The sequence below is a fragment of the Lepus europaeus genome, chromosome 4 (genome assembly GCF_033115175.1).
Source record: "Lepus europaeus isolate LE1 chromosome 4, mLepTim1.pri, whole genome shotgun sequence".
Lineage (NCBI taxonomy): Eukaryota > Metazoa > Chordata > Mammalia > Lagomorpha > Leporidae > Lepus > Lepus europaeus.
In genome coordinates, this window is record NC_084830.1 from 92,750,701 (window position 1) to 92,777,939 (window position 27,239).

At 42.8% G+C, this 27,239-nt stretch overlaps 2 protein-coding genes across 6 annotated transcripts in view; both read left to right on the forward strand.

Moving 5' to 3' along the window:
• The window catches only part of PCMTD1 (protein-L-isoaspartate (D-aspartate) O-methyltransferase domain containing 1), an 82,186-nt gene extending 73,767 nt beyond the window's left edge, over nucleotides 1-8,419 (forward strand). For all 5 annotated transcript variants that reach the window (XM_062188504.1, XM_062188503.1, XM_062188505.1 and 2 more), the window contains one exon: nucleotides 5,334-8,419. In XM_062188504.1, the coding sequence (XP_062044488.1) occupies nucleotides 5,334-5,701 (368 nt within the window). In that variant the 3' untranslated portion in view covers nucleotides 5,702-8,419. The remainder of the gene's footprint in view (nucleotides 1-5,333) is intronic.
• Nucleotides 8,420-19,501: 11,082 nt separating this feature from the next.
• The window catches only part of PXDNL (peroxidasin like), a 547,360-nt gene continuing 539,622 nt past the window's right edge, over nucleotides 19,502-27,239 (forward strand). The window contains exon 1 of the mRNA XM_062189595.1: nucleotides 19,502-19,665. Within this exon, the coding sequence (XP_062045579.1) occupies nucleotides 19,502-19,665 (164 nt within the window). The remainder of the gene's footprint in view (nucleotides 19,666-27,239) is intronic.

A 27,239-nucleotide genomic window follows, 5' to 3' on the forward strand; every position in this document is an offset into this window, starting at 1 on the left:
AGAAATAATGAAAAGACTATCTGACCCAGTTGGCTTTGACGGTGGCCTAACCGTAAACATCATATGTAAGTGTACTTATAAAAGCTCCTGTAGATTTTCATTATGTGTTTTACTTTATAATGGACAGAATTCTTTCAGTAGAATAGAATTCTGACAGTTTTCCTAGTTGAGTTTCTTCAAGAAGAGTCTTCATTGTAAATAAAGGTTTATACTAACATAACTTACGGATGGCATGGTTGATATACTAGGAAGGAGCAGTTTCCATTCTCCCTCATTTTAGAGATGTTAACACAGGTAGATCTAAGTAGTTGCTAGGACTGTCCCTGGTGAGATCTGAATGACATTCATATAACTGTGAGTGGAGAATAGGAATAAACTTAGTGGAATAGGATAAAACGGGAGGAGGAGGCTAACAAAGGAAACTGACCTTGCTTGACAAAGCTACAAATAAAGTGATATGTCTGCATTTTTCATCACACTAATCTGAGGAGGGCATGGGAAAAGGTTGGAGGTGCTGATGAAATAGAGAGCCATGAGGGGTAATTCTTGAATCTGTGTGCCAGGTATTTGGGGCTTCACTATACAGTTGACTGTCTTTTGTATGCACTTGAAAGGTTTCTATAATAAAAAGAAATCATCATTTATCAACAGATTTTAAAAAATGAGCTAGGAATTATGAGAGTTTCTAAAAAGTAAAAGCTTCATATAGTAATGTTCATAGAATGAAAAAGTTTAAAAAATGGTATTTGCCTAGATTCATAAAATATTTGGGGAGTAAGAACAAGTTTCCTTTTCTCTTAAAACAAATCAAAATAGATTTCTGTTCAGAAGACATTTTCTTAATTATAGGGACTTAAAATAGCGAAGAATGCGGGTATCAAAAAAAGCCCTAATAATAATACTCATGCAAATCCTTTGCCAAATGTACCTTACAGCAATACAATTTCTCATGCTAAACAGTCTATTAAAATGGAGTTATAATTTTTCCTCTGATTCATCACTAATTTTTAGTCAAGTTAAAAGTCATTTTTTCCTGTGTGTGTCAGAAATTTTGAAAATAAGGATATATTACTTAAAGTTTAAGAACAGAATAGTTGGGGCAGGTAAGCCCCCGAATGCTATGCAGGCATTCCATTTGGGTGCGGTTCAATTCCTGGCTGCTCCATTTTCCATCCAGCTCCCTGCTAATGTACCTGTGAAAGCAGCAGAAGATGGCTCAAGTGCTGGGGCCCCTACCACCTATGTCGGAGACCTGAATAGAGTTCCAGGCTCCTAACTTGGGTCTGGCTCAGCCCCGACCGTTGTAGCCATTTGGTGAGGAAACCAGTGGTTGGAAGATCTCTCTCTCTCTGTTTTCCTCTGTTTCTTTCCCTTTCTCTCTAACTCTACCTTTAAAATAAATACGTAATTCTTTAAAAATAAATCAATAAATTACAGAACTATATCACATTGCCACTATGTGAAGTTGGTTCTTTTTTAGTTGGCCTTTTTGACAAAGGCCCCAGATAATTATTTTGTGCTTCTGCCTGAATGTAAATGCTCCGTTTAATCTTTGTTGACAAGTGAAAAATGAAAGTCCTTACTCCTTAGTTCCAACAAAACCTATACAGAGCCTACATTTTAGGGAACAAATGGAGATTAAGTCTGTTTGTTAGGGATGATCTTAGCTGTAATTTTGGAGTGAAAACTTTAAAGCAGATTTTTATAGCAGTCAGGATTAGAATTGCTTGATCCACTGAGTTCTTAACTCCTGACTGGAAGCATTAGAAACAAGGGCATATTGGAGAATGGAAAGCACGAGATGTTTGAAAGGTATGGCTAAGAATTACCTAAGGTTTTTGTGTCAATCAAGAGAACTCCTGACTGAAGCTTGAATGGATGCTGTTTTTGAACTGCCAGGTGTTAAAGCTACTGAATCCTGACTGAATCTTTATCCTGCTGGGTCCAGTTGTTTTTTGATGAAGTCCAGGTATTCTTCAGATGGTTTAGAAAAGTTCCTCTTGGGGCTGGCGCTGTGGCTTAGTGGTTAAAGTCCACCACTTCGGGCACCAGCATTTCATATGGACGCCGGTTTCAGTCCTGGCTATTCCACTTCCAATCCGGCTTCCTGTTAATGTGCCTGGGAAAGCAGCAGAAGATGGCCCAAGTGCTTGGGCCCCTGAACCCACTTGGGAGACCTGGAAGAAGCTGCTGGCTTTGGATCGGCCCAGCTCTGACCATTGGGGCCATTTGCAGAGTGAACCAGTGAATTGAGAATCTCAGTCTCTCTCTCTCTCTCACTCTCTCTCTGTATATTTCTGCCTTTCAAGTAAATAAATAAATCTTAAAGAAAAGAAAGAAAAGTCCCTCTGTGGAATGGCAGGGCAGTGTTGGCAGAGAAAGAACATAATTACAATGCTGACGGAGAAGAGCTGTAGTGTGAGCAAGATTCAGGAACAGAGAGAAGCTGAAAACGCTGTACAATTTGATTTCTTAGCTCCTTTATAATTAAGGACACATTTTTATGGATCTGTCCTCCTTTCTCTCCTCTGTGGAACTCCCTAGATACAGTTTTTCCTCTGCTCTGTCTATACCAGGTACTGTGATCCCACCCCAGGTCTTTGCATGTCACCATGGCTTGTGGCCCTACCGATGTCTCTTTCAGCCCTGACCTGGCCCCAGAGTCATGAGCCACGTGCTCTGGCTGGAAAGGCAGTGTAGGCTTTGCAGTCGAATACCTGCATTCAGATCCTGCCTTGGTCAGTAAGGGCTTTTTAGCACTGAGCGAGCTATATTAGATAGAAAACAATGGCAGTGGAGGCTAGCACAACATTCTATTGTTATTCCTAAAATCTTCATTTTGGATATATAATAGATTCAACACAAACAAAACACATATTTTTTTATTCTACTCAGCCTGTATTTTGTTGTATCAGTAACACACCAGCCTCTGCCCAGCTGCTCCGCCCAAAGCCTCCTGTTTTATGTACTTATTTATCTGTGCCTCATTCTGCACAGCCAGCCTGTGTCCATCCTGTCCTCACAGTGCATCTGGGATTTGCCCGTTTCCCTCCATCTGTGCTGCTGCCCTAAGTCAGAATGGGGTCATGCCTCATGGGAACTCCTGAAGTGTTCCAGCTCACCTGTTCCACACTTCTCCACGCTCTCCCTCTCAGCTCCGTGAACCTGCTGAGCTCATTTAAATATTAGAGTTTTGCAGCTGTTTCTCCTCATACCATCTAGTTCCTGGTCAGATAAGACCTCCTCCGGGAGACATTTGTGAATACCTAGGTGAAAGTATGCTTGCAAGTCACTTGCTGTCATATCACTACTGCCGGTTGTTGTTGTTGTTGTTGTTGTTGTTTTCCTACCCTATTATTATTGGTGGATTTTCTTGTTAAACTACCTCTTCCTGGAACATGGAAGCTCCTTGAATGCAGGGACACTCCGTGCATATCATTTGCCATATTTAAACAGGTTGTTTAGCCACTTCTGGTGTACAGTTCACCATTTATATTGTTGAATGAATGTTAAATAACTTAATGAATAGTTAATGGATAGATAGGCAGAACAGGTGGCATTTTGCATATTTAAGGGATGAGAACTCATATCTGCTTTTAAGCATATTCAGAAAGCTAACTGAGCATGCCCGTTGTGACTCTGGAATTCATCCATTTCTGGTTTCAGTGTGGTGGTGGGGGTGAAGGGTAAAAAGCTTCAAGAAGAGGTTTTTTGTTTTTGTTCTTGTTTTTTTGTTGTTGTTGTTTTAATTAATTTGTTTGAAAGGCAGAGATAGAGGGAGAGACTGAGATCTTAGATCTACTGGTTAACTCCCCAAATGGCTGCAATGTCAGGGTCTGGGCCAGGCGGAAGCCAGAAGCCAGGAGCTTCATCCGGTCTCCCAAGCAGTTGGGCCATCCTCCACTGCTTTCCCAGGGACATTAGCAGGGAGCTGGGTCGAAAGTGGAGCAGCCAGCACTGGAACCGGCATCCATATGGGCTGGACCAGAAAACCAGCCCCAAGAAGAGGTTTATGTAGTGGACCAGTAGGCCTATGTCAAGAGATCTTTGAATGGAACTTAAGAGAGTCTTTAGAAGCACCCTACTGTAAGGGTTTAGGAAACACTCTATCTGCTGCTGCATCGTGTGTCCAGTGGGTGACTGGGCATAAGCCAGGGGCTGTGTTTGGAAGGCAGAGCACAAGAGACATCGCGGCCTGGTGTACTAGGCCTGGCTTGTGCTGCTAGTGCCCTGTGGAGAGCACCAAGAGCCAACAGCCACCTCTATCCTCCTGGAGTCTAAAGGGGACAACAGTACCAACACAGGTAACCAAAGGTGAAATTTCCCATGTTAAAACATAGGAGAATGTCATCTTCAAGACTCCAGAGTGACGATAATTGAGAAAAGATGAAGATTTATAGTACTGCCTAAAATAGGAGGTTTATGCTTTGTTTATTTTTAGATACCTGAGGAAGCTTCCTGATCATAATTTTATTTCCACATGGATGGAAATTAGGAGAAATTATTTTCCAATGGAGCATAGAGAATTTGTTTCTCTCTACATATAAAGTATTGAAGTGGCTATAGGGAAGAATGTGGTTCTAGGGGTTATACATGTGTATTAGATGCGTGTTTCAGCTCTCTGATATATTTTGTAAAAGCAAACATCACTAACTTCAAATCTGTGGTGTTTCTTTGAGCTGCTAAAGTGTTTATTCATCGCATGATTTCTGGTAGCCTTTTGCAATGGACCAGCTCTACTTGTTGGTTTACAAAAGAAAAAAGTGATTTCTCCCTCACCTTCTCTTTCTTTCTCCCTGTGTGTGTGTGTGTGTGTGTGTGTGAGAGAGAGAGAGAGAGAGAGAGAGAGAGAGAGAGAGAGAGAGAGGGAGAGGGAGGGAGGGAGGGAGGGAGGGAGAAAGAGAAAGAGAGAGGTTCGGACTGAGGTAGCTGTTTGTTGCTTCTGAGTATTTTGAATAACTACAAAGTACTTTTGTGTTCTTTAAACTTCAGAAAGTGTAAAAGGATATGCAGGGTATTCTGTCTCCTGTTCCTGTCCCCTGATTATTTGGTTCCACACGGCCTGTTTTTGTATTTTTATTTGTCATTCATGAGCATTTGTGCGTGTGCATGTATGTGGCAAAGCACACAGCCCCAGCCCTGTACGTCGGAACCTGTGTGCTGTCCACTCTCCTCCGCACCTGGAGCGGTGCTCAGCACATCGCAGGGGCCTGGCAGTCTCTGTCAGATGACAGGTTTTATACTTGCTGTGTCCAGAGTTTGCTAAGAAGTGTTTCATTCTGAGAATAACCGAACAGTGTATAATGCTTTTTTGTGTTTTCCTTTGTTTTCAGCCCCCTGTGCTGTCAGGAACCTGCAGGACTTGGCACGCATTTATATTCGCCGCACACTTAGAAATTTCATCAATGATGAGATGCAGGCCAAGGGAATTCCCCAAAGGGCTCCGCCCAAAAGGAAAAGAAAGAGAGTGAAACAGAGAATTAACACGTATGTCTTTGTGGGTAATCAGCTTATTCCTCAGCCTCTAGACAGTGAGGAGGATGAGAAAATGGAAGAAGATCACAAGGAAGAGGAGGAGCGAGAGCACAGTGAAGCCATGAAGCCAGAAGAGCCTCCTCAGAATTTACTGAGAGAGAAAATCATGAAGCTGCCCCTCCCTGAGTCTTTAAAAGCTTACTTGACATATTTTAGAGACAAATAACTTAGATTGAGAAGAATGCCTACTGATAATTCCTTTAGTCTTGAACATGTAGCATTTGTTAGGAGTTAAAAGAATTATTTCTTTCATCAGAGTGAATTATAGTGGGGGACAAAAGTATAACTTGTTTCTGTCAGTAACAAAAATGATGTATTCAGTCTTTAAAAAGAATCCCTTTTATAAAATCTATTTTTCTTTAAATCTTGGGAAAATGCCGTTTTATCTCAGAGTGATTTGAAAGTGGGGTGCAACTATAGTCAAGACCTTGTGTCCTATAAATCCTTTTCTGACTCCTTACAGATTTATAGTGGTAAAGGTTAGATGTAATTTTATATAAGGTTTAAATCATTGTTAAGCATATAAATCTGATTTGAATTCCAGTTATTTGCATTTCCTCTATGAAAACTTTCTTATAAGGAAATCAGATGCTTTGTAGACCTATTTACCTTACTTTTGTTGCAGTCACTATTTCTGAGTTGCTGTAGATGTATTCCGGGCAATATATGAGTGCAATAATAATGCAACATATCGAGTAATTTAGCTTTAAAACACATACACACACACACACACAAATTTCATGAAATTTTATAGCCCTGCAACTTTTGCTTTTGAATCTGTTGCCAAAAGACCTGGGCGGGGGTGGATGGGATATCTGCTTCTCTCATAGAGATTTTTAAGAGCACAGCAAGTGAATATTAGAAAGTATACACTTAATACAACTCTTAGTTTGAATGGACCCTTTATATTTTCAGTATTTAAAGTTAATGAGGTCATCTTGACTCTTTCAAGATTTTCAAGGTTTATTAAGGATCTTTTTTTCTATAGTTCACTATAGAAAGTATTTGGTTTAAGAGCTCCAGTGTTGTGTGTGACTTAGCATAGACAGCGAGTGAGTGAGTGAAATAAGCACGTGTGACTGCCACTTTCCTGGACAGCTCCGAGTTGCAGGGCCAGGGCAGGCGTGGGCAGCAGATGCACTTTAGTAAATGGGACTTCAGTTTATCTGAATATTTATCTTTGACAAGGGAGGGCTGAGCTTACTGTATTTGCTTTGGGTCTTTCTAGTATAAGAAATATTCACAGAAATTGTTTGTAGACGCCTTCTGTTTTGAAAAGCCGGTTCAGAACTACAGTGTAAACTTTGGGACCTACACCATGCTCATCTAACAACTCCTCATACTTTTTAATGTTTCTTTCGGCAAAATTACAATGGTTTTCATTTTTTGCTTAATATCACATACTTAATTTACCCGTATGTGAATTTTGTTACAGCTTGTCAGTGATAAAATTGGCAGGAAGTGCCATTATGACTCTTTCTAGTAAGGCTTATAAACAGTCATGCCTTGCTAGGAAAGTATACACTGTAACCTGCCACTTTATGTTACACCGATTACATATTTTTAAAGGGAAAAATTTGAGGGTATCACTTACTACCACCAGCATCATTATTACAATAATTACTCAGATTTACTTAAGGAAACTCAATCATTGTATAGTAAATGGATTTTTATTTCTCTACTAAGTTCAAATATTGCTTCAAAAATCTCAGTGCCAGTAATTGTACACATCTGAAAACATTTGAAATAATGTAAGTGTGTCATCACTGCAGATAATTGAGGATGTTTTAGTGATGTGAAAGACAGTTTCAGGGAAAGTGCTGCTTCCAGTGGCTGGGGAGTGGGTTGGGGACCTTTACATTTTACTTAGATGATTATTAAGCTGATACTAAGAAATGCCTCATCAAGTTTCTGTCTAGGAAACAGTTTCATATTGTCATCTGTTGGAAATGGTCATTTTATTTTGAATCAAGTGCTTGTTTGAGAAGTGTAGTTGTGAATTTCTCCTGCCCACATGTTTGTATCTTGAAATCCTGGGGAGACTTAGCCATCTTTTCTCACCCTTCTCCCCTCAATTTTATTGGAGCTGGTGTCCAGATATGTAAAAATACATGTTCTTAAATAATGGCTTCACTGTTTAGGAGAGAGTTTTTATTAGGCATATATTTGAAGATTGACGTTTTCATAATGTCTTTCATTCTCTCGACCTTGTTAAAGTGTACAGTAGATTTTTCATGATCATTGAATACTTTTTGTCATTGAAATGTATCTTTTGTGTTTTTAAATGCATTCATTTTACCATTGCGATGTTATCATTGACTTTAAAATAAAGAGGTAGAAATCAAAAATGAAAATTCCTGTGAAAGTTTTCTTATATATTAGAATATTTTGGGTTGATGTTTATTTTTAATAAATTCATGTTTACTTGAGTATGGAAAGTTTTTGTAAGTGGAGAATAGCAAATAAAGACGAAGTAAAAATGAAAATGGTAATATAGTCAAGGAATTCTACAGCCAGATGAGACGATAGATAATGTCTAATTGAGGACTTTATTTTGCAAATGAAGAAGTGGGCCTCTGGAGAGGTGGCATGTTCTGCCTTAGTCACACAGCTAGGTAGAGATAGGGCCTGATATGAATGCCAAGAATTTGTCAGTGACACCGTAGCTGCCAAGAAGACTTTAAATCTATACAGCTTGTCGATCAAACTATTTGGTTCTAGTATCAATAAAGAAAAATATCAAAATAGCATACATACATAGTGGTTAAAATTCAAAAAAATGTGTTGATTTCTAGCTGTGTGAGATGGTAAAAGTGAAACAAAGCATGTTCAATCATTGGAAGACTTGGAAAAATATTTTAAATAAACAATTGCATATAACTAAGCATCGTTCTTCAGTGGCCTGGCTTTTCTTTTTTCTCTTTTTACAGTTAGACGATCTCCATACCCCTGGGAATACATGCTGAGTTAGAGTATTTAGTTGTCTGTGTTTGGACATCTCACTTCCCTTTTGACTATTGACACTGCGGATGAATAGGGTTTTTAAAAAATGTATAAAGTATTAAGATGAGAAGGATGATATGTGAAGTATGAGAAGTAGTAATTTAGTGTGCATGTAGGTGGGTATGCTTGTAGCTACTATTGGGTTCAATTACTGGTGTTAGCACCGCATGTGTGCCACATGCCAGTCTCCCTGTGTTACTGGGTTTTGTACATGCTAGAATCATACTGAGCTGTGTGTTCTTCTGCAGCTTGCTCACTCCACATCACCTTCCTAAGACAGGCCCGTGTTGAACGTGGTAATTTTGTTACATTCATGGTTCGGGTTTAATTTATTCTATTTGAAAAAATTATTTATTTGAAAGGCAGAGTTACAGAGGGAGAAGAGCCTGAGAGAGATCTTCCATCTGCTTGTTCACTCCCCAAATGACCACAGTGCCCGAGGATGCCAGAAGCCAGGAATGCCATCCAGGTCTCCCACATGGGTACAGGGACTCAAGTACTTGGAACATCTTCTACTTTCCCAGGTGTTTGAGCAAGGAGTTGGGTGAGAAGCAAAGCAACAGACTTGAACTGGGGCCCTGATATGGGGTATCTGGAATGCTGGCTTTGCAAGTGGTAGCTTAAGTGGCTTAACCTGATCTGGAGCTGGAATTCAACGTGGGTCCTCCATGTGGGTGGCAGGGACCAAAGCACTCAGACCATCACCTGTAGTTTCCAAAGGTTTTTTCAGCAGGAAGCTGAAAGCAGAAATAGAGCCAGGACTTCAACCCAGGTTCTCTGACACAGGATGCAGATGTCCAAAATGATCGCTTCACTGCAGCACCAAACAGTTACACCTTGGTGTCTTATTTTGTTGATAAGTTGTGTAGAGACATCTCTTCAAAAGTCCTTTTTTCTTTCTCTGATCTGCAGTACTAACTTTGTCATAGATTAAGCTTTCATATTTGTGCTTTGCATCCAGATTGTGTATTTTATTAGTCAATTTGCATATCCTTGTGCTGACATTACAGTTTTATGTTCTATAGATTTCTAATAATTCTTGCTCTTGATCTATTAAAATAAGTCCCTTCAACTTATAGCCCAGGAGTTTTCTTGACTATTTTTTTTAAAGATTTATTTGTTTATCTGAAATGCAGAGTTATAGTGAGGCAGAGGCAGAGAGACAGAGAGAGGTCTTCTATCTCTGCTGGTTCACTCCTCAAATGGCTGCAATGGCCGGAGCTGGGCCGATCCAAAGCCAGGAGCCAAGAGCTGCTTCTGGGTCTCCCACGCAGATACAGGGGCCCAAGAACTTGTGCCATCTTCTACTGCTTTCCCAGGTGCATTAGCAGGGAGCTGGATCAGAAGTGGAGCAGCCAGGACTTGAACCAGTGCCCATATGGGATGCCAACATTGCAGGTGGCGGCTTTCCCTGCTATGCCACAGCGCCAGCCCCTTGACTATTTTCTTGACTGTTCTAAAATTTATACAAAATACACCCTTTTAGGATTTCCTTGGCATCATATTGAATTTATATAATTTGTATAAGAAATAACAGGTTTATGATATGGAGTCTTCCAATCCATGAATATGGTATTTTTCCCCTTTTATTGAAGTCTTATTAAGTGTCTTAATAGTTAATGCAGTTTGTAAGGTCTAATGTCTTGTTAGGTTTATTTGTAAATGCTTTATGTTTTTCAGTGCTATTCTATTTTACTCTAAATTTTTTTTTTATTCAGAAAGCAGAGTGACAGCATGTGCATACATGCACGCATACACACAGACACATACACATCTGTCTGCTGGTTCACTTTCCAAATGCCTGCAACAGCTGGGACTAAGCCAGGCTGAAGTCAGGGGCCTAGGTCTCTAATATGAGTGGCTGGGACCCAAGTACTGGGGTTATCAACTACTGCCTGACCAGGTGTACTAGCAGGAAGCTGGAATAGCCAAGACACAAACCTACACTGATATGGGATGTGGAGGTCCTGAAAGGCAGCTTACCTGCCGGAGCTACAACACTTGACCGTTTTACCATTTTCTTGTATGTTAATTAAATCAGACACTATTTTATTATTAATCTGGGTTTTCTACGTAGACAACCTTAGCATTTAAAAATTTTAGATGCTCTTTTTCTTTTAGGTTTTATTACTTTATCTTGCTGTTTATGCTGTTTGCGGCCTCTAGTGTGATACTAAGTAGAAGTGATGACAAAGAACAGCCTTTTTTCTTGTTTTCATTTCTGTATGTGTTCATGAAAAATTTTTAAACTTTATTTATTTTTATTTTAGAGGCATAGAGACAGAGTAAAAAACATCTGCTGTTTTATTCCCTCAGTGCCTAAGAGCCAGGAGCTGGGAACTGAGTTACTTACTCTGCCTATCTCCACTGCCTCCAGGGTCTGCATTGTCAGGAAGCTGGAGTCAGGACCGCAGTCTGGTATTGAACCTGGCCTCTTGGATGTAGGATGTGGGCTTCTTGAAGAACTGCTAGGCTGAATGCCCATTCCTGCATGGCCTCTATCTATTTATTTATTTTACAATGAGTTCTGCGGTTGTTCAGATAATCTAGTTTTCTGTGAGTGTCAGGTTGAATATGTTGTGAAATACTGCCCAAATCTAAAATAGCCTCTGGGAATGTTTGTGTATGTGCCCATATCATTTATCAGCTGCTGAGAGAAATTTGGCAAAACCTTTGCCTCTCATGGTGGAATGTCAGTTCTTTCTTATAGTTCTTTGAAGTTTTGCTATGGATTTTGATGGGGTAGTAGGGTTATTGTGTCCTTGTGGTAATTGGAAACTTTTTTAGCATGATGTAGAAACCTTTATCTTTAGTAATGTTCTTTTCTTCAAAGTCTGTTTTCTCTGATAATCATGTAGCTATTTTGGTTAGCAGTCACATAGTGGATCTTTGTTTTATTCTATTTCACATTTTTTTTTATCCTTATGTTCTAGATAATGTTTTATAAACAGCTGATATGCTTAAAGATTTATCTGATTGAGACATTCTATCCATTTACTTTAAATACTATAGAATATTTTGTCTTACACATCTTACTGTTTCCCCCCTCTTTTAAAGTTAGTTTCTCTTAATTTTCCTGTTATTTTAGAAGTTACATAGTTTTTTCTATTGGGTGATTACAGTCAGCATTTCAGTGGACTCAGCTAGTTTATCCAAGTCTAAAGCTGCTTACACATCCTTCTAAGGGATACTTAGAGGCAGGCGGCTCTTTATCACCTGGTGTGTGTTTGTCTTCCTGCTGTGTGAGTGGTTCTTTTGCATCCGTTCTGGAAGTTGTTGGTCACTTCTTTCCCAGACAGCAACTTTCACAACTTTTTGTCTCTCAGTATTGAATTTTTGATAATTTCTTCAGATATATTTTGTCAACACTAAATCTCTTTTCTTTTACTTTCTGCTGTTACATCCTTAAAATAGTTACAAAATCATTCAAACTATATTAGTATATAATTCTCATCACTTTGCTTGACAAAGTTTTTTTTTTTTAAGATTTATTTATTTATTTATTTGAAAGAAGGAGAGAGACAGTGAGCTGTCATCTGCTGGTTTACTCCCCAGAAGGCGCTAATGGCTGGGGATGGGACAGGCTGAAGCTAGGAGCCAGGAGCTTTATTAGAGTCTTCACATGCATAGCAGAGGTCCAAGCCCTTGGGCCATCCTTTGCTGCTTTCCCAGACAGATTAGCAGGGAGCTGGACTGGAAGTGGAACAGCTGGGACTTGAAGTGAAACCCCTATGGGATTCCAGCAGAGACTTTACCCGCTACCCCACAATGCCAACCCCTGTTAGACAAAAATTTAAAACAAAGTTTGACAAAACTATTTGCAGCAAAACTGATATAGACATTTCAATTTGAGACTTTTGGTTCTTTTTTTAATTGTAACTCCCACATATAAGGGAGAACATATGGTATTTGTCTTTCTGTTTCTGGCTTATTTCATTCACCATGATGTCCTTCAGTTCTAATCATTTTGCTGCAAATCATTTTCATTTTTTAAAAAGATTTACTTACTTGAAAGGCAGAGAAGCAGAGACCCAGAGAGGGAGAGAGAGATCTTCCATCCGCTGGTTCACTCTCCAAATGGTCACAATGATCAGTGCTCTGCCAGGCTGAAGCCAGGAGCCAGGAGCTTCTTCCAGGTCTCCCATGTTCTCTCACGTGGTTGCAGGTGCCAAAGACTTGGGCCATACTCTAATCCTTTCTCAGGTGCATTATCAGGGAGCTGGATTTTAAGTGGAGCAGCCAGGCCATGAACTGGTGCTCATATAGGATGCCAGCACTTCACACTGGAGCTTAATGTGCTGCGTCACAGTGCCAGCCCTCATTCATTTATTTAGCTGAAGAAATCTTCAATTGTTTGTATATATCACATTTTCTTTATCCATTCATGTCAATGATGCTCACCTTGATTGATTCCCATATTTTGGCTGTTGTTAACAGTGCTGCTACAAACATGATGGACCAGAAAAGGTCTTTGGTGCAATGTGTTCACATATTGAGTTACAAGTAGTGGGATTGCTGGATCATACAGCACATCCAATTCTGTTTTTTTAATAAGTCTCCGTTCCACTTTCCACAGTGGCTGCACTAATTTATATTGCTGCCAACAGTGTATGAGTCCCCCTTTCTCCACATCCTCACCAGCATTTGTTGCTCTCTTTTTGATAATAGCCATTCTGACAGGGGCGAGGTGATATCTCATGGTGATTTTGATTTGCATTTCCCTGATGGCTAGTGATACTGAGCATTTTTTCATATATTTGTTGGCCATTTGTATTTCTTCTTTTCAGAACTCTTCTGTGCCTTTGCCCATTTCTTAACTGGATTGGTTGTTTTTGTTGTTGAGTCTTGTGAATTGCTGATAGATTCTGGATATTCCTTTGTTGGGTAAGTAGCTTGCAAATATTTTCTTCCACTTTGTTGGTTGTCTTTTCACTCTATTGGTTGTTTCTTTTGTTGTACAGAAGATTTTTTTAAAAAAAAAAACATTTTGAATCAGCAATTTTATTTTTTATTATTTTTTAAATATTTATTTATTTATTAGAAAGGCAGGGTTAAAGAGAGGCAGAGAGAGAGAGAGAGGTCTTCCATCTACTGGTTCACTCCACAAATGGCTGCAATGGCTGGAGCTGGGCCAATCCGAAGCCAGGAGCAAGGGGCTTCTTTGGGGTCTCCCACACAGGCGCAGGGGCCCAAGGCCTTGCACCATCTTCCACTGCTTTCCCATGCCAAAGAAGAGAGCTGGATTGGAAGTGGAGCAGCTTGGAGTCAAAATGGCGCCCATATGGGATGCTGACACTGCACACAGCAGCTTTTTTTTTCAGTTTTTTTTTTTTTAATATAGAAAGCTTTTATTTAATAAATATAAATCTCATAAGCACAATTTTTGGATTATAGCAGTTCTTTCCCCCCATACCCACCCTCCCACCACCAAACTGTCCCACTTCCTACTCCCTCTCCCATCCCATTCTTCATTAAGATTCATTTTAAATTATTTTTATATACAGACAACTGTATACCAAGTAAAGATTTCAACAGTTTGCACCCACACAGACACACAAAGTATAAAGTACTGTTTGAAGACTAGTTTTACCCTTAATTCTCATAGTACAACACATTAAGGACAGAGGTCCTACATGAGGAGCATGTGCACAGTGACTCATTTTGTTGATTTTTTTTCTTTTGACAGGCAGAGTGGATAGTGAGAGAGAGAGACAGAGAGAAAGGTCTTCCTTTTTGCCGCTGGTTCACCCTCCAATGGCCGCTGCGGCCAGTGCATTGCGCTGATCCGAAGCCAGGAGCCAGGTGCTTCTCCTGGTCTCCCATGTGGGTGCAGGGCCCAAGGACTTGGGCCATCCTCCACTGCCTTCCCGGGCCATAGCAGAGAGCTGGCCTGGAAGAGGGGCAACTGGGACAGAATCCCGCACCCCAACCAGGACTAGAACCTGGTGTGCCGTTGCCGCAAGGCGGAGGATTAGCCTGTTAAGCCACAACGCCGGCCTCATTTTGTTGATTTAACAATTGACGCTCTTATTTATGACATCAGTGATCACCCGAGGTTCTTGTCATGAGCAGGCAGCAGCTTTGCCCGCTATGCCACAGCACTGGGCCCCATGCTGAAGCTCCTGGCTTCAAATATAATTCAATTTATTTAGTTTTGCTTTTGATGTCATCAAACGTTTCCCCTGCATTTTCTTCTAGCAATTTCATGATCTCAGGTGTTGAATTTAGATCTTTGACTCATCTTGAGTTGATTTTTGTATAAAGCGAGAGGTAGGTATCTAATTTTCATTCTTATATAAGTCTAGTTTTGCCATCACTTTTTTTTTTCTTTAAGAATACACTTATTTCTCCAGCATATATTCTGGGCACTCTGAAAAATAAGTTGGCTGTATGTATGTCTATTCTGTCCCATTAATCCATGTGCTGGTTCTTGTGCCACTACCATGCTGTTTTAATTACTATAGGTTTGTAATATGCTTGATATTATTTATTTGAAATGCAGAGAGAGGTAGCAAGACAGAGATTCTGTCTTCTGATGCACCCCCTAAATGCCCACAGCAGTCAGGACTGGCTCAAGAGCTCGAACCAGGTTTTAGTCCAGGTGACAAGGACCCCAACAATAGCCATTGTCTGTTGCCCCCTGGGTGCACATTAGGAGAAGGGAGTCAGGAGCAATATGGGATGTGGGCATACCAAACAGCATCTTAACAGCTAGCTACACCAAACACTCACCCTATTTACCTGGAATTTTAATGTCTGTCATATTTTTAGGTTTGCTTTTTCAAATCTGCTGGATTTTTTTTATTGTCCCTAACCTAATCATTTTATATACTATGTTTGAGCCTCATACCTGACCTAGCTAAGGTGAGCTTCTGCTCATTGTGTTTCTTTGTCTCTTAAAAAAAAAAAGAGAGAGAGATTTATGGGGCCAGCACTGTGGCGCAGCGAGTTGACGCCCTGACCTGAAGCACTGGCATCCCATACGGTCGCCAGTTCGAGTCCTGGCTGCTCCACTTCCGACCCAGCTCTCTGCTGTGGCCTGGGAAGACAGTACAGGTTGCACTCATGTGGGAGACCCAGAAGAAGCTCCTGGCTGGCTGCTGGCTTAGGATCAGTGCAGCTCCAGGCATTACGGCCAACTGGGGAGTGAACCATCAGATGGAAGACCTCTCTTTTTTTCTCTCTCTCTCTCTCTCCTCTCTCTGTGTAACTCTGACTTACAAATAAATAAATCTTTAAAAAGAAAAACAGATTTATTTGTTCATTTATTCAAAAGGGAGAGAGAGAGAGTGAGACAGAGAGAGAGCGCTTCTATTTGTTGGTTGACTCCCAAAATGACCATAACAAGCAAGGAGTCAGGCATTCCATCCAGGTCTCCCATGTAGGTGACAGGGGCCATGCACTTGAGCCGTTATCTGCTGCTTTCCCAGGTGCATTAGGAGGGTGCTGGGTCAGAAGTGGAGCAGCGGGGACCTGATACAGGATACCACTGTCACAAGCAATGGCTTAACTTGTTGTGCCACAACACTGGCCTCTCTGCTCTGGTGTTTCTGATGGCTAGCACTCATAACTTTCTCTGTATTTTGTGGGTTTTGACCAGGCTGTCTTGTAGAGCTTTGTGGAAATTATTGGAGACCTGAGTGGTTTTCTTCCAGGGGCAGTTCCAACTCATGACTGTACATCCTGGGCTTCCAGAGTTTTGGACCATCCAGGTGGAGAAGCCTGAAAACCCATAAGCAGTCTACTTTGGAGATACCACATCTCAAGGGAGGTTTTCCTCCCTGTATCCCCATGGCAGGTTTTAATTTTTTTTTTTTTTTTTTTTGACAGGCAGAGTGGACAGTGTGAGAGAGAGACAGAGAGAAAGGTCTTCCTTTTGCCGTTGGTTCACCCTCCAATGACCGTTGCAGTAGGCGCGCTGTGGCGGGCGCACCGCGCTGATCCGATGGCAGGAGCCAGGTGCTTCTCCTAGTCTCCCATGGGGTGCAGGGCCCAAGGAGCTGGGCCATCCTCCACTGCACTCCCGGACCACAGCAGAGAGCTGGCCTGGAAGAGGGGCAACCGGGACAGGATCGGTGCCCCGACCGGGACTAGAACCCGGTGTGCTGGCGCCGCAAGGCGGAGGATTAGCCTAGTGAGCCGCGGCGCCGGCTTCCCATGGCAGGTTTTAAATGAGCAATTGACCTTGCATTCTTTGCAGGGGAGGGCAGTTTATTTCAAGTTCGTGCTTAAGGTATCCATTGTGTCTTTCCACAGGAGATCTCCCAACAGAGACTCCATGGGGAAAAGGTCCCTTTCTTCTTCCTGTCCCTGCTACTCCCAACGCCTTGAATTAATGTCACTTGGTTGGGCAACAGTTGAAGTGGTACCAGCCTTCCATGTTTGGCTTCCCTCCGAACCTCCCTTTTGAACTCTTGTGTCCATCTTACTAATTTCCCCACAGACTCATTCATAAAGACACTGTTCGCATTGCATCAAGCACACGGGATTGGTTCCAGATGATGGGTTGTCTCGAGGCTCTCTCCAAGGGGACCCATAGTTACTCATGGGTGCATCACGCATAAGTGTGGTGATTTGTGCCTTACAGTTACTGGCTCTGTATTCCCAGTTGATATTGGGTAGATTATTTTTCTCAACATCAGCTTAGGTTTCTGAAATGGGAAAATTTGCACCTTTCCTTCTAGAAAAATATTTTGTGAATACATTTCTTATCTTTTAAGCTGTAAAATAAGACAAACCTGCAGATCTAATCTTCATCTTCCAACTCACAGACACTGGCACCAGCACGGAAATTCTGAGTCGGAGAGTAACAAGAAATTTGTGTTCTTGGTGTATTGGTAACCCAAAATGTCCAGACAATGTCAAGGATCCTTTAAATTTTATTTTAAAATCATTCTTGTTCATGGAGAATAATTTCTTCAAATTAAAAAAAAATTTTTTTAATTCTCCTCCTCCATCACGTATTTAAATGTGAGCATTTTGCCAAAAGAGGGCAGTATTCACCTACAGTAAAATGTAAAGGGATTGGAAAAAAAATACTTCAGAGAGAAGGATGAGTTTATTTTTCCTCATAAAGTTGATAAAAGTTGACAAAACTAGCTTCTCACTCACTAGACGAGTCTCCTGGTCCATCTGAGATTAACCAAGTGATATTGACCATCTGAGATTGACCAACCAAGTTTTAATTTGTTTTCAATTTTTTTAAAAAATTTATTTTATTTTATTTTTTGACAGGCAGAGTGGACAGTGAGAGAGAGACAGAGAGAGAGAGAGAGACAGAGAGACAGGTCTTCCTTTGCCGTTGGTTCACCCTCCAATGGCCGCCGTGGCCGGCGTGCTGCGGCCAGCGCACCGCGCTGATCCGATGGCAGGAGCCAGGTGCTTCTCCTAGTCTCCCATGGGGTGCAGGGCCCAAGCACTTGGGCCATCCTTCACTGCACTCCCGGGCCATAGCAGAGAGCTGGCCTGGAAGAGGGGCAACCAGGACAGAATCCGGCGCCCCGACCGGGACTAGAACCCGGTGTGCCGGCGACGCAAGGCGGAGGATTAGCCTAATGAGCCGCGGCGCTGGCCTCAATTTTTTATATTTTAAAAAGAGATGTGTTTGAAAACTTCAGTCTTTTTTTTTTTTTTTGGACAGGCAGAGTGGACAGTGAGAGAGCGAGGCAGAGAGAAAGGTCTTCCTTTTCCGTTGGTTCACCCCCCAATGACCGCTGCGGCCGGCTCACCACGTAGATCCGAAGCCAGGAGCCAGGTGCTTCCTCCTGATCTCCCATGCGGGTGCAGGACCCAAGGACTTGGGCCATCCTCCACTGCAGTCCCGGGCCATAGCAGAGAGCTGGACTGGAAGAGGAGCAACCGGGACAGAATCTGGCTCCCCGACCAGGACTAGAACACGGTGTGCCGGCACTGCAGGTGGAGGATTAGCCTATTGAGCCACAGCGCTGGCCAAAAACTTCAGTCTTTAAAACCAAAAAATATTTTTAAGAATGCAAACTTCCAGAATAACCAGAAAGTAGGGATTTAACCTCAAGGGGTGTTTATTGAAGTCTGCCGGTTTGCACACATGTCCCCAAGGAGGGTCCACCAACCTGGGCACAACATGGCTGCTTTGGGCTGCTGATAAGAAGTTCATGGAAAGTGGTGTTACAAGATAAGTTTATTTTGGTGCAAACATTCTTTGAAACCATGTGTAGTTTTTCATAATAGGCATTTTCTATGAACTTTGTGAAGATCCCTCGTACTAAGGTACGAGGTACTAAGGTTGCCTCCTTTGTAAGTGTGAGTTTGTGGTTTCAGGCATGGAGTTTTGAACTTTCAGTGTTAAAGAAGGATGTCAAGCAGTAGCCACTGTTAATTATACCCGAGTGAAGCGTAGAACACAAAGAAGGCAATGAAGCCCTGATTTGCAAGCATAGTTTGGACTAAGTGCAGAATAGGTGTGTCCAAATCAACTGATGAGAACTCTGCCTGCCCTTTAGGATTTGGTAATTTTACCAGATTAGAAAAAAAAGAAAGAAAGAAAGAAACAAGAAAAGCTGTTCTGCAGGAATTCAATAAATAATTAATCAACTTGAGCTTCAGAAGGACAGCTAGGGGCTAAGAGGCTGGAGCTTACATAAAATGTGCAATGGAAACAACTTTGGCAAAGTGTGTATTTATTTGCATGAGTCTGCCTAAACAGGCTTTCACACTGCCAAGCTTCTCTTCCCGGTTCCTGGGAGTCCAGTGCCTCAGAGCCGCCCCTTGCCCTCAGCCCTGTAATGTGATCTCCCTCCTCCTGGATTGGCCAGGGGGTGCCTCTTCCCTGGGAGCGGCTCTCAGCCACTGCTCCCAAGCTTGATTCAGCCAGCAGCGACCACCACCACCACCACCAGCACCACCACCGTCGCTGCTGGGGCTGCTGCAGCAGTTGCTGCTGCTCTCCTGTTTGCTGCTCTGCCTGCCTGCGGTGGATGGAGCCATGGAGCCCAGACTGCTCTGCCTGGCCACCTGCTTTCTCCTGGCTGCCCGGTGCCTGCAGGGGCTGCCCTGCCCCAGCCGGTGCCTCTGCTTTAAGAGCACCGTCCGCTGCATGCACTTGATGCTGGACCACATTCCTCAGGCAGCACAGCTGACCACAGTCCTGTAAGTTCACACAGACCCCCCAATTCCCGTTCAGAGACCTCCATGGCTTCTGCTGGGACTGAGTGTCCTTCAGGCTTAGGATTCCTGGTGCTGTCTCTGCTTGTGTATTTGCAAGAGCTTTTTCCCTTCTCAAACAGCTTCGTGGGTCTACTAGAAGGTGTGAACAATAATGCTCTCTTTGCCAATATGTTCCAGAACTTATCCTGGAGAATTCTCGTCTTCATTCCTCCTTCAGTCATTTTTCTGCACAGATTCCTGATTTATTCCTTCCTATTCTCTCCTCCCAGTTCATTGGGACTCGACTGAGTCAGCACTTGTCTGTTCCATTTGGAAAGAATGAATTTAACTTCAGAGTGTGGTTCCAATTGGTTATGCACTGGTGAATTGGGTGAGCGTTGTGTGTGTCTCCTAGGATGGACTTGAAGCAAACAGACTGGCAAATGAGTGTGTGGAGCCCTGAGTGCTTAAAGGCTTTGCTGTGCAACTACTCCAATGGACCAGCATCCACAGACATTATGGGATGGTAGAATAACCCCCAACTTAAGAGTCGTCATATCTGAGGTCCTATGCTACCTCCTTGTCTTTAGGATAGAGATAATGAACTTGTACCAATTAATTGATCTTAGATTAAATTAGATACTAGCTACAAGATGATAACTAGATGGGAGAGAGAAATCTTTATTCTAATTTACAAGCTTTATGCCACAAGAAAAGAAAAGGATGAATGCTGAAAGATCACGCAGACTCAGGGGGTTCCTGTGCCATGATGAATGTACGAGGAGGGCATGCTGTTCCTGGAAGACAAGGCTGCTTTCGTGTTTCATGTCCATTCTTGGGCAAAGGGGAATAGCCTAAACCTCTGAGAATTTGGAGATACAAATGTTTAAGGTCATCACTGTCAGTTTTCCAGTTGTAATCAGGAAAGGATTTGGTTGGGTAATGAAAAGTCCAAATGGATGGTCATTGTGTAGAATGGCAGAAGTGCTCCATGGGTTTTCAATGTTGGCAAAGTGTTTTGTTAATTTTACACCTGTGCTATTATCAAAATAAGTCTTAGGGTAAAAATGAAAAAGACACGTTCTTGCAGCAGGAGCCATTGCTTGTGGCTGTGCAGCTACTGGGAGCCCAGCTCTAGAGGTGTTTCAGACACAGAAGCCTCATCTTGTGAGGACACCCCCTGGCAGACGGTAGCAGAGCAGTGGGGAAAGGGTGGTCTGGCTAGTCAGTGCCCCTGGGTTAGATGCTATCCAGCATCTGATCACAAACCCAGATTTTGCTGCCTAAGTGTTTCAAAGAAGGCCATGAGCAGCACTGTGTGGCCAGTGCCCATGTGATCCTAAGGAGACTTCCACTGTGTGTGCAATGAAAGCTGAATGGTTGGATTCTCCGGCTTGGAGCCAGAGGCCTGCGTGTGAGTATGGTGCCACCACATATGAGATATGTGTTACCTTTGCCGAGTTCCCAACTTCTTGGTGTCTCAGTTTCCTAACCTGTAAAATGGGAGTGCCAGTAGTGTTCACTCTACAGATTAATTGGAAGGTTAAATGAGTTCATGCATTTTTAAATGAAAAATTGTGTAGCCCTGGTAAACACAGTGGAAATTTTGGCTATTACTGCATCAGTGATGAAGGACAAGAGTTACAAACTTAAATACCTCCAGGAACCAGGCTTCCAAAGTAATCTGAAGCAAGTAATGTGGACGAAAGACAAACTAGCATGTGAGGAGAATGGTGGATAGCAACCAGGCTCCATCCTGGAGTGTGGGGATGGCTGGGAGTGTGGGGGACGGTGCAGGTGCCTCTTGCTCATGGCATAGCCAGCTACTTAGCTAATTGGGGCTTGTGGGAATTGGGATCCATTATTAATGATCTTGTCATATTTTTCAAGAAATATGGAAGTTACAGCTGAAATTCTCTCGCTTTTAAATATTCTCAGCTAATTAAGTTTTAAAGAACCAAAGGCAGAAATATCCAACTCCTAGCATGAATATTTGCAGGTTGCTTTTAGCTCAGCACCTTCAGTTGGTGACCTGTACAAAAGAAATGCTATGAAAGTTGAGAAATGCCTGTAATACCTTTAAAAAGTATTATGATCCTTGTCTCCTTTTGGGCTAAAACTGTTTTCATACGATTATATTTTTGAAGTAAGCAGTATCGTGAAGAACTATGACTGACCTGATTAAAACAATTCAGAAAAGGAAAAAAACCATCAACTTTCAAAAGGCAAATACTTGAATGTCTCCCTAAGAGCAGAATCAATGGTTTTTGTTAAATCACACTTCCATGTGTGTTATCATCAAGACATGGAAACAATATCAGTAGCATTAAACTTAGCACTGTTAATGTCTTAGTGCTTAGAAAATGCGGATTAGTCTATTTTTGTTTCAACTTCCTTGATCTTTTTTGTCTACATATTTTGAAAATTTTAACCAGCGTACAGAAAATATTTTCCTCAGCCATATTGAGTACTTTTTTAAAATTTTTTTATTTTTGACAGGCAGAGTGGACAGTGTGAGAGAGAGACAGAGAGAAAGGTCTTCCTTTTGCTGTTGGTTCACCCTCCAATGGCCGCCGCGGCCGGCACACCGCGCTGATCCGAAGGCAGGAGCCAGGTGCTTCTCCTGGTCTCCCATGTGGGTGCAGGGCCCAAGGACTTGGGCCATCCTCCACTGCACTCCCGGGCCATAGCAGAGAGCTGGCCTGGAAGAGGGGCAACCGGGACAGAATCCGGCGCCCCAACCGGGATTAGAACCCGGTGTGCTGGCACCGAAAGGCGGAGGATTAGCCTGTGGAGCCACGGCACCGGCCCATATTGGGTACTTTTAAAAGTTCGTGGAAAGTGGAATTAAAAAATAGGCTTATCTTGGTGCAAAATTTTTTGGAACCCATGAATGTGGCAGGTCTTAAAAGTTCATAGAGTGGCTGGCATTGTGGTACAGTGTGATAAGCTGCCACCTAAACACTGGTACCCTATATGGGTGCAAGTTTGAGTCCTGGCTGCTCCACTTCCGATCCAGCTCCCTACCAATGCACCTGGGAAAGCAGCGGAAGATGACCCAAGTACTTGAGCCCCTGTCACCCAGGTGGGAGACCTAGATGGAGTTCCAGCCTCCTGGCTTTGGTCAGGTCCAGCCCCAACCATTGAGACCATGTAGGGAGTGAACCAGTGAATAGAATATTTCTTTCTCTCTCTGTAACTTTGCCTTTCAAATAAATAAAATAAATATTTTTTAGAAGTTCATAGAAAATGAATTTTGTGAAAAAATTGCATGGATTTCAAATTTTTTGATACTAAAATAAACTTAAATTTTATTCCATTTTTCATGACCTTTTTGAAATACCCTAATAGATAATAACACTTCACTATCTTTTAAGATTAATTATTAAGGTTGATCCGAGTTTTAAGTTTAGAAAAATGCAAAACTATTCCCCCAATGTTTAATTAGATTTCATCTGAAATGATATCACTATGCTTTCAAAACTAATGTCATTTCCCAAATGGCTTGGTACCATTTAGAAACTCTCATTCTTCACACTATTTTACTTATTTAAAAAAATTATTTGAGGAGAGAGAGAGAGAGAAAGAGAGCACATTCCCAAATGCCTGACTCCCCAAATGCCTGCAGTGGTTAGGACCAGGCAGGGGCATAACTGGGAGCCTAGAATTCAATCCAGGTCTCCCACATGGGTGGCAGAGACCCAATCACTTGAGCCATTACTGCTACATCCCTGAATTAGCGGGAAGCTGGAGTCAGAGGCCAGACCCTGTGTTGAACACAGGGACTCCGTATGGGACACGAGTGTCTTAACAGCCACCTCCACACTGTGTGTGTTAGCAAGCAAACTGCAGAGTTAGCATTTCCAAACAGTTTCGAGTGATGAACACAACCTCTTTGGGGAGCCTGTTCAAATATCAGAAGCAGTAGTACTTGGGTTAACTGTAGCTGAATCCGTTTTATCTCAAGGTCCTTAGGCTGCAACTCCCAAATCTTAGTTCCCTAAGGTTAAGAAATGTGGTCGTCTTGGAATTCCCAGGAGTGGGAAGGTGGAGAGGCAGATGGTCTACGTGATTGAAAAACTGAACTTGGAAGACCATATAGATTACAGGACAAAGATCTGTAAGCTTAGGGCTATTTCAAAGGTTGAGGCTTTTCCCCAAAAAAAGACTTAAATACAAAAGTATGTACAGTGTGAAATTCTAAACATTAAATTTAAAGATATTTCTTATATATATAGAAAGCTTGTCTTACCCTCCAAATAACAATCATAAAAAAAAAAAAAAACTGTAGAGAAAAGATGGGGGAGGGGGATGGGAAACTGACCAGCTGTTGGGAAAAAAATGTATCTGGAGGATAAAAGTTTCATCTTGTTCAAGAAAAAAATAAGGTTCCTTCAGCTCGTACCCATTTCCATTCCAGCTGTTTTTTTTCTTTTTTAATTTAACCCTCAGAGGTTACTTTGACCTTTGAAACAGAATTTTTTTCTAACTGACATAACTTCCTGGCTCTAAATTATCACTTAAGAGAAGAGAACAGGCCTGACCCTCCTGGACCTTTCCATGCATTGGACTTCATTGAAGTGAAATGCAGCTAAGCCGTGTAAGGAGCCCAACCTACCCAGTGGTTGACCTGGGGGTGGGGTGGGAGAAGTGGAGTAAGTGCTGGATTGCATTTCCTACTTAATTGCCTCCTTGATCTGTTGAGGCAGACTGACTCCTGGAGCACACAGCCCTACTCTGGGGAGCTCACTGTCGGTCACCTCCCTGCCCTCGTGACTCAGGCTAGCACCGTCCTGTGAGAGGGGCTGCACGAGGTCATTCTGAGAGGAAGGCAAGGTGAGTGCTGATGATGTCCAAGCAGAATGGATGCAAGGAGAATGAGGAGAGGCCAGGACAATGGGAAAGAGGGTAAAGGCCAGGGGCTAATGGCACTGCTGCCCAGGGTGCGACCTACTCTTGAGATTTGAGAGTCATCCTTCAAGACACAAACGTGTGGGAGAATTGATTTGGGAGGTCAATGAATTCATTGTGCTGATTCTCCTGTAAACCTCAAGTGTCAGGAGAACTGGTTTGGGCGTTCAGTGATGCTGGGATCTGTGTAGGTGGTCTCAGGATTTCCTCCAATGGCCATACTTAGATGGTATACCCTGATTGAGTAACTGAAATCAATTAGTGATTTCTAAACTAAACTCTGTGTTTCAGTCCCTACTGTAGGTTCTATAAGTGAGGTAAAGGAAAGCATGCTGGGAAAATGGCTTTTGGAGGAGTTGCAGCAATAGGAGGGAGGGAAGGAGAAAGAGAGATTATGGGGCCAGTGATGTGGCATAGCAGGGAAAGCCGCCAACTGTGATGCTGGCATCCTATATGGGCACCGGTTCATGTCCCAGCTGCTCCACTTCTGATCCAGCTCCCTGTTAATGCACCAGGGAAAGTGGTGGATGGCCCAGTGCTTGGGCTCCTGCTACCCACTTGGGAGACCCGGAAGAAACTCCTGACTCCTGGCTTCAGCTTGGCCCAGCACCAGCTGGCCATGGCGGACATTTTGGGAGTGAACCACAGATGGAAGATGTCTCTCTCTGTTTCTCCCTCTCTCTCTGTAACTCTGGTGACGGGAACCTAAGTACTTGGGCCATCTTCTGCTGATTTTCCCAGGCCATTAGAAGGGAGCTGGATCTAAAGCGGAACACGAATTGACCCCTATATGGGATGCCGGTGTTGCAGGTAGTGGCTTTACACACTATACCGTGATGCCGGCTTCAGAACATTTTTTAAAATTGACTTATTTATTTATGTATTTGAATGGCAGAGGGAGAGAGAGAGAGAGAGAGAGAGAGAGAGAGAGAGAAAGAGAGAAAGATTGATCCTCTACTTGTTCTCTCCCCAAATGCCCAGAACATCAGGATTAGCACCAGACCAAACAGGAACTCCATTCTCATCTCCTACATGGATGGCAGGGGTCCAAGTACTTGGGCCATCGTCTGCTGCCTATTGGCAGGGAGCTGGATCAGAAGTGGAGTAGTGAGGACTCAAACTGGTGCTCTGACATGGGGTATGTTATGTGGGTGTCCCAAGGGGCATTTTAACCCACTGAACCACAATGCCCGTCTCTGGAGACTGTTTTTTTATTTTTTAAAGTTACTATTATTGATGTATTTCTTTCTTTGAAAGGCCACAGAGAGAGAGACAAAGACAGAGAGCTCTCCCACTCACTGCTTCATTCTCCAAATGCCCACAACAGCCAGGGCTGGGCCAGGTGGAAGCCAGGAGCCAGGAGTTACATCTGGGTCTCCCACGTGGGTGCAGGGGCCCAAGGAGTTGAACTATCATCTGTCGCCTTCCAGGGTCTGGTCTGCAAGAGCAGGAAGAAGCTAGATTTCAAGAGGACAGAGCTCTGTTACGCTGGCACTCTGATACAGCGTGCAGGCACCCCAAGAGGCTTCTGGACCACAGTGTCAAATGTCCACTCCTAGTTTGGAGGATTTTGTTGATCCTCTCCAGTGATTCTTTATCTGAGTAATAAACTAAACCAGGGAAGCAGACACTATGCAATCTTATTGTTTTATCTTTAGACTTTAAAATGAAAAAACAAAACAAAACACCTTGAACATGGTTCCAGCTAAAGGTAGTTACTTAGTCTCTGAATGTCATATGTTCTTACACAAACAGAACCAAAAGCCTTCATTTAACCTCAAATGCCACAGAGTGCTAATGTTTAGATGTAATAGACATCCATAATCTTTTGTGCAAATGATTTCCAGGAGTAAGGACGCGTCTTCAGATTCTCCCACTCCGGCCACCTGGAGCGTGAGCCCCATGAGTAATTGGGAGAGACAGCTGCCTGCATGCATGGTTTGCAGAAACCCTATAGGCCCTGAATATCGATTCCCCAGCAGCTTTCCAGGGCCTGCCATTTGCTGTGATCTGCGCTGGGGTTAGGTCAGCTCACTCTCCAGTGGAAGTCGCTCATTCGACTTGCAGGAATGTTATGCTCTTCAGCGGAATAGGACTGAACCAGCATGTTACGTTAGTACTTACTAGAGTCAGCCTATGATCCAGAAACTCCCGGGAGCAGGTTGTGGTTTGTGCAGGTGCAGCAGAAAGCCTAGAGATACGGGAAGCCTAATGGGTTTGTGCACACTGCTCTTCCCGCCTGGAAGGCCATCATGCCCTCCTTTCCCGTACTTGGCCTGCTCTGGCTTGTCCTGCTCGCCTCCTCTCACTCCCAGCTGTCGTGCAATGCCTTTCCTGTCTTATCAGAATCAGGGGATGTGCCACACAGTATTAGAGTTATGAACCTGTGTTCCTGACAGATTGAATCGCTCCAGGGCGAAGAAGATAGACATCTTTTAAATGAACTCATAGGGCCCTCCCACATCAAGCATGTTGACTGTAGGAACCACCCCCACTCAGTGCACAGCGGACTTTGAAGGGGGGAGGCAAGACTTTCCGCCTTTGAAGGTTTTATATATGCAGGGCAGGCCTGGATTCTTTTTTTGCTTTTGTAATTTTTAAATTTATTTACTTTAGGGGCTGGCACCGTGGCATAGCGAGTTAAGGTTCTGCCTGTGGTGCCAGCA